Here is a 6,255-nt window from a genome sequence, read left to right as displayed (position 1 = left end):
ACAAATTGCTTCAAAGTAATACTTTTCTTTTTTAGTAGTAAGGATTTAATTTATATATTGTTACATCGGATAAAATATTTTATTCCATCAGTTAGTCGTTAATTTCAAAGCCCTACAAATGCAAATTATCTAATTAATGGCAATTCAAAACTCTTTTACTTTAATTATATATTGTTGCTTAACAATCAAACATTTTAAAATTCTATATTATATATAGTCAAGTGATTTGTTTTTATGTACAAAAGAAATGTTTTAACAGAAATTATTAGTCACCTTAACAGTGACATAAAACTTTGTCTATTTCTTATTGGTATGTTTGGACTTTGTTTGTAATTAAACAAATGGGTGCAGATACTGATGTGATGTGGTGGAAAAAGTAATTTTATAAAGAATATATAGATAGCGAAATTAAAGTAAAATAACATATAAGTATAGAAAATTAACTCTTAATTAGTTAATATTAACTATTTTTTATTATAATTTTTTAATTTTTATTTTAAAAAATTTAAAATTTAATATTTAACATTTAAAATTGAAAATATAAAATAAAAAATGATTTCAAAACATTACCTGATATGAATTGAAAAAAATTAAGTCTCTACTTAAACTTAAAAATTTTAATAAGTTAGTATTTTCATTCATTTTAATCAGTTTAATTATTATCTATAAAGTGAAAACTCTAGTGCACTCTTCACGTGAAATTGATACTTGAGAGCCATTAAATGATTTAATTGATTTGACTGATTTGACTAAATTTTTATCTAACCATTCTTAAATATTAACTTCACGAACTCGACTTCAGTTAAGCTTTTACCTATCTATAATCATTAATCACCAAAAACATGGACAGCATGCCACACTTTATTTTTGGAAGTTAAACAAGATGCATAAGGATTAAGGGCTCAATTCTATTCCCTCCATGAAAGTAAGATACATTATCCAAAAATAATAAAGGCCAAAGATTTTAAGATTCGTAGATAAACGACGTCGCTTTTGGCTTCCCCGACTTCAGCCAATTCAAAATTTCAAACATAATAGCCGTTTCGAATCGCGCTTTCCTCCTCCGCCATCTTAATTCGTTCTGCTGCCGTCGTTGTCGTCGTTCATTTCTCCAACGTCGAAGAGCACCACAAGAAATTTTTCACCACCACGCTCTGTCACTCACACTCCCTCCATCCCTCTCGTTTTCTGTCGCTGCTCGCTGAAGCTCGTCAGCGTCGTCGCCGCTTCTACCTCTTCTTCTCGTCGCCGTCGGTTCAGGTAGGCTCCGTCGTCCCTTCCCTGTCCCTAGCCCTATCCCTTCCATTGTGATTCTGTTCCGATTACATTGATTCTCTTGCAATTGAATCTGTTCTGTTCTCAAACAATTTAGGGTTTTATTACACTTCATCTTTACTTTTATGAGACAGAGATGGCAAGCTTTCTGTGAAGGAACTCCAGCCCGCTGATTCTGATCAAATCTATTCTCAGGTACCTCCCTTCATTCTTCTCTTCCTTGTTTTTTCACTATCTGTTACTACTAATTAGGAAGATCCTTAGAGAAGAGGACTGAGGGAAATTAAAGGTGTTGCATATACTTGTATCTTGACTTTTTCTATCTTCAATTTTTGGTGGTATCATTCTTCTAACCTTTTTCAATTTTCATATGATACTATTATCTTCATCTTATTTAAGCTTTGTTTTTGGAGTGGCAAAACAAGAACTATCCAATTCCTGCATCTTCTATGCCAATCTACATAATATATATGTAGTTAATGCATCTGATGTTGGTGAGAACCAAAACTAACTTTCATTGTCATTAGTTGCAACTAAATACACAGTTGTAAATATTAATAACTATTTAGAATGATAGTTATCCTGCCTTGATGAATAAAAAGTGTTAAACGGTTCCTACTAAGGGAAGCTGTTAATCACTTTATCTATTGTATTTGTATTATTCTTTTTTTGACTAATTCTGTTCTCCATTTTTCTCTTTCTCTTGTTCTTTGGCCTTTGCATTCCACTTAGAATTCTGGCAGCCACTCTTTCTTTCAGATTTTCAAAAATTGATCAATAGTATTGGTTGCTAGTTCACGGCACAACTGTTTATTATACAATCCGTGTCAAGATTTTCATTATCAAGTTGTATATATATATATATATATATATACTCTGTGTGTGTGTTGATTGGATCTGCAACATGTCAAATTAAAGCAGCTAACTCTTCTGTTCTCCATTTTTCTCATCCTATTGATCTTTGAAGTTATGAAATATACTCAGCATTACTATTTTTCTCTCTGCCCTAGGCAGCAAATCCTTGAGAATTTGATTGGTTTGTGAAGGGTGTGATATTGAATTATACAGCCTTCATCTTGAGGTCGGTCCTTCCTTTTTTGTTTAGGTTGCTATTTCTTCCTTTCCTGCCTTTGCTTTGATTCCTCTTCCTTGTTTGAATTAGATGAATCTGCTTCATTCCTTTAAGCACAGAAATTTATATTATATCCCTTATTTTACAGTAGGAGCAGTTAAAAAAAAATGGAAGAAGATAACTTGCAGCGGCAATGGTCCCTCAAAGACTTCGAGATCGGAAAACCTCTTGGCAGAGGAAAATTTGGCAGAGTCTACGTTGCGAGAGAAGTCAAGGTCTCTCTCTCTCTCTCTCTCTCTCTCTCTCTCTCTCTCTCTCTCTCTCTCTCTCTTCCTGTCTATTATTTTATTATTATTTTTCTTAATTTTTCTGTTTGGTTGTTCTGAAAGTTCCTGAGAAAATAAACATGTGTATGAACTTGATTCTCTCATTGTTCAATTCTGTAAATGTAAGATTGAGCTGTTTATTGCTTAGTTTTCAATTCAGCATCGTGCTCATTTGCTAAGTCCTTGGGAGCTGGGTTTTTAACATACTTTGGTTTGAGTGTTTGATTTGTGAGATAATTCAACGTCTTAGGTTGGTCTTGCGATTTTAGTACTTGGGAAATATATTATTATTTGTATTTTGAGACGAACTTTTTAGCATAAACTGGTCTTCGAGTTCTTGAAATTTAATATGGATGATGTAATTTGATATCGAATTTATTCTGAAAAAAAAAAAAAATTATGAGTGGAATGTGTATGTGGATGCTCAAAGTTTTAATTGTAAAGGAAAAGAGAGACTAATTAAATTGATATGATGTTTGGAGAGTGTTAGTTCAATCATATAAGATATAAAATTGTGTGTATACATTTTGAACTAGTCTGTGTAAGAGTTAAATACTTAGACATTAATGTTGTGAAAACTAAACACTTAGAGCGATTAATTTCTAAATATTCAATTGGGTTGATCCGATTTATTTATTTATTTTTTAGAGCAAATATGTAGTTGCATTGAAGATTATATTCAAGGAACAAATTGAGAAGTACAGACTTCACCATCAGCTAGGGAGGGAGATGGAAATACAATCCAACCTTCACCACCCGAACATCCTACGACTATACGGCTGGTTTCATGATCCAGAGCGTGTTTTCTTGATTCTTGAATATGCTCATAATGGTGAGCTCTACAAGGAGCTTAGAAAAAGAGGCCACCTCACTGAGATGCAAGCAGCCACGGTAATTCTTCCTTACTGTGGGAGAATGTGTGTTTGTGTATGAGATTAATGACTGCAAGTAAAGTAATTGCATTTACATGCTGTGAAATATGGAACTACACAGAGAGGAAAAAGATAATTGTGCACCATGTTCATGGTAGCAATTAGCCTGCAATTAATCTGTGTCTTGGTGCAATATGTGGTGTTCCTAGAGAGTAACTGATTCCATTATATGGTGATCTGTGAGTTATACTATTGTGTGATTATCTAATATACATACGTCTGTGGTGAGCAATGTGTATCACCTGTTTCACTGGTATAAAAATGGTGTGTAAATAGCAAAACTAAGAGAAATAAAGTGAAGCTGGGCTAGAAACTATTTGGAAATCAATCTTAGCTGAAATTGTTATGCTCTATGCTGAACTTCATTCTCCTCTTTGAAGTAAATCTCTCATTTATGTTGACTCTAACTTCGGTTTTTCTGAAAATTTTAGTATATTTTGAGTCTCACAGAGGCATTGGCATATTGTCATGAGAAGCATGTTATTCATAGGGATATCAAGCCAGAAAATTTGTTGCTTGACCATGAGGTATTCTTCTCCCTTTGCACCTCCTTGGTCTTTAACTTCTTATGCAAACTATGTGGATACTAAGTTATCTATCGAGTTATTGGCAACACGACATTTTGTAGTTCATTATTCTCCTTTTTCTGCAACTCTTCTTTTGGCCTCTTAATGATTATTTTATGTTTTGCAAATTATAAGATTCCCTCAGAAGTTTTCACATTTTTGTCCAAAACATTTAGCTTTTTTTGCTCACTTAGGGAGAGGAAAGAAAAAAAAAATCTTACTGAAAATTTACTATACTGTGTATGATGATAACATTTAGTAAAGTTGAATCAACTAATTAGATTTGGAAATTTACATGAACTTGAGTAACCAATATGATAATGGCTTCATTGCAGGGTCGTCTTAAAATTGCAGATTTTGGTTGGTCTGTACAATCTAGGGGCAAGAGACACACTATGTGCGGAACATTAGACTACTTAGCTCCCGAAATGGTAGAAAACAAAGCTCATGATTATGCAGTCGATAACTGGACTCTGGGTATCCTTTGTTATGAGTTCCTCTATGGCGTTCCTCCATTTGAGGCCGAGAGTCAAGCTGATACCTTCAAAAGGTATATATGGAAGTACATGATGAGACTAGTCTGTAGTCAAATAATGCCACTTTTGTTATGTTATTTAATGTATTTAATTTTTGTATAGGATCATGAAGGTTGACCTATCCTTCCCTGCTACGCCAATTGTTTCTTTAGAAGCAAAAAATCTGATTAGTCGGGTATGTTCCCATTTACATATCGATATTCCGGCGTAATCATACACCTTCTATCAACATAATTTGTTGTTCTTACTACAATATGTAAATTGATGTAGCTCTTGGTGAAAGACTCCTCAAGAAGGCTCTCGCTTCAGAAAATAATGGAGCATCCATGGATAATCAAGAATGCAAATCCCATGGGTAGCTGCACCTAGCGTCAATCTTAGCCATTCACCTTGAAGTTTAGCTGTGTCCTTGAGGATAAAGGCTGTATTGTACATCAAGTACTGTAGTAGTATGTATGAAAATTTATGATATTGTTGGAGTTCAAACTATACTACCAACTTGAACAACATTAATCACTTCCAGTGGTTTTAGTATTTCAGCTAGGTAGTTGAAATTGTGTGTACAGAATGTACATGAGACTGAGTTCCATCTATAGGAGTTCATTCATGTATCATTAATCATGCATAATATTGATTTTTCCTTCTTTTTGTTTTAATTTTGGTTCCAGGCATTCAACTTTACAACCTGGATGCACTCCATAATAGTATGTTAAAAATGTTAACAGGGTCCTTTTGTTTGCACTTCTCTCCCCAATGCACAACACAAATACGAAGTCGTACAAATGGCTTCCATTTTGGAGCTCAAATCAGCTTTAGTTTGGCAATTGGTCCTCTAGCATTTTTGAGCTTCCCATTTCTTGAGAACTTTTCGTTTGTGAAGTTGAATCTAAAATGTGACTCTCTCCTGCAAATAACGATCATCCCAATGCCATGATTATATAACAGAATGTTCATAACTACCACCTAAATGCCTCAAGAGAACTAAGTAATTGATTATGACATATTCACAGGCAAAGCCCTGATCATAAAAAAACAACAAAAGGCTTGGTGCTCTGCAAATTAAGCTATATAACGAACATGCAAACAACTTACAACTAACAATCTGCAAGGAGTCAGAAGCAATGAACTTTAATTAAACATCTTCTAAACTTTGACTATCTTATTTTTACATGATTATAGGGGTAACTTTTTTGTATCTTATTGTGTAATTTTTCTTTATTTGACCATTAGGCCAGTTTAACCCAAAAAAAAAGGAAATTTATATATATAATATATATAACCCTCACAAGAGCCCTCCTACATAATCATACTCGGGTACGAAAACAACACAAAAAGGTGATTAGGGTTTGAGACTAGTGATTACGTGTTTGCCTCTTAAGTCTGCATATTTTGTGTGTTAGTTAACCGTTATGTGTTATTCTGTCCAAAAATAATTTAAAAAAAAAATTCTCCCTCGTGCAGAGTGGGTCCCAGTCGAAAACGGTCTCCTGCAAATTACTGAACTAGCACTGTTACCAATGCTGGCCCCAACGTTACACTTGTCACATG

The 6,255-nt window shown here is 33.8% G+C and overlaps 1 protein-coding gene across 2 annotated transcripts; it reads left to right on the top strand.

Moving 5' to 3' along the window:
* Window positions 1-1,063: 1,063 nt before the first annotated feature.
* LOC112754050 (serine/threonine-protein kinase Aurora-3) lies at window positions 1,064-5,363 on the top strand. 2 transcript variants are annotated; one of them, XM_025801653.3, is made up of 9 exons: window positions 1,096-1,260; window positions 1,410-1,470; window positions 2,286-2,356; window positions 2,496-2,622; window positions 3,322-3,564; window positions 4,037-4,132; window positions 4,507-4,721; window positions 4,810-4,882; window positions 4,978-5,363. In XM_025801653.3, the coding sequence occupies exons 4-9, from the start codon at window positions 2,515-2,517 to the stop codon at window positions 5,074-5,076; spliced, it is 834 nt and encodes a 277-aa protein (XP_025657438.1). In that variant the 5' UTR covers window positions 1,096-1,260; window positions 1,410-1,470; window positions 2,286-2,356; window positions 2,496-2,514; the 3' UTR covers window positions 5,077-5,363. The 2 variants fall into 2 exon arrangements, with proteins under 2 accessions (XP_025657443.1, XP_025657438.1); XM_025801658.3 differs by lacking the exon at window positions 2,286-2,356 and having other exon boundaries at window positions 1,064-1,260.
* The last annotated feature ends 892 nt before the right edge of the window (window positions 5,364-6,255 follow it).

This window comes from Arachis hypogaea, chromosome 2 (genome assembly GCF_003086295.3).
Source record: "Arachis hypogaea cultivar Tifrunner chromosome 2, arahy.Tifrunner.gnm2.J5K5, whole genome shotgun sequence".
Lineage (NCBI taxonomy): Eukaryota > Viridiplantae > Streptophyta > Magnoliopsida > Fabales > Fabaceae > Arachis > Arachis hypogaea.
The sequence above is the reverse complement of the archived record's forward strand: the minus strand, read 5'-3'. Positions and strand labels throughout refer to the sequence as shown.

What these genes read in the sequence shown, in the direction of transcription:
- LOC112754050 (XM_025801658.3), top strand. Translation starts at nt 2,515, where the DNA reads ATGGAAGAAGATAACTTGCAGCGGCAATGGTCCCTCAAAGACTTCGAG. An exon ending in ACGTTGCGAGAGAAGTCAAG is followed by an intron (nt 2,623 to 3,321) that starts GTCTCTCTCTCT and finishes TTTATTTTTTAG; the next exon opens with AGCAAATATGTAGTTGCATT. An exon ending in ATTTGTTGCTTGACCATGAG is followed by an intron (nt 4,133 to 4,506) that starts GTATTCTTCTCC and finishes GCTTCATTGCAG; the next exon opens with GGTCGTCTTAAAATTGCAGA.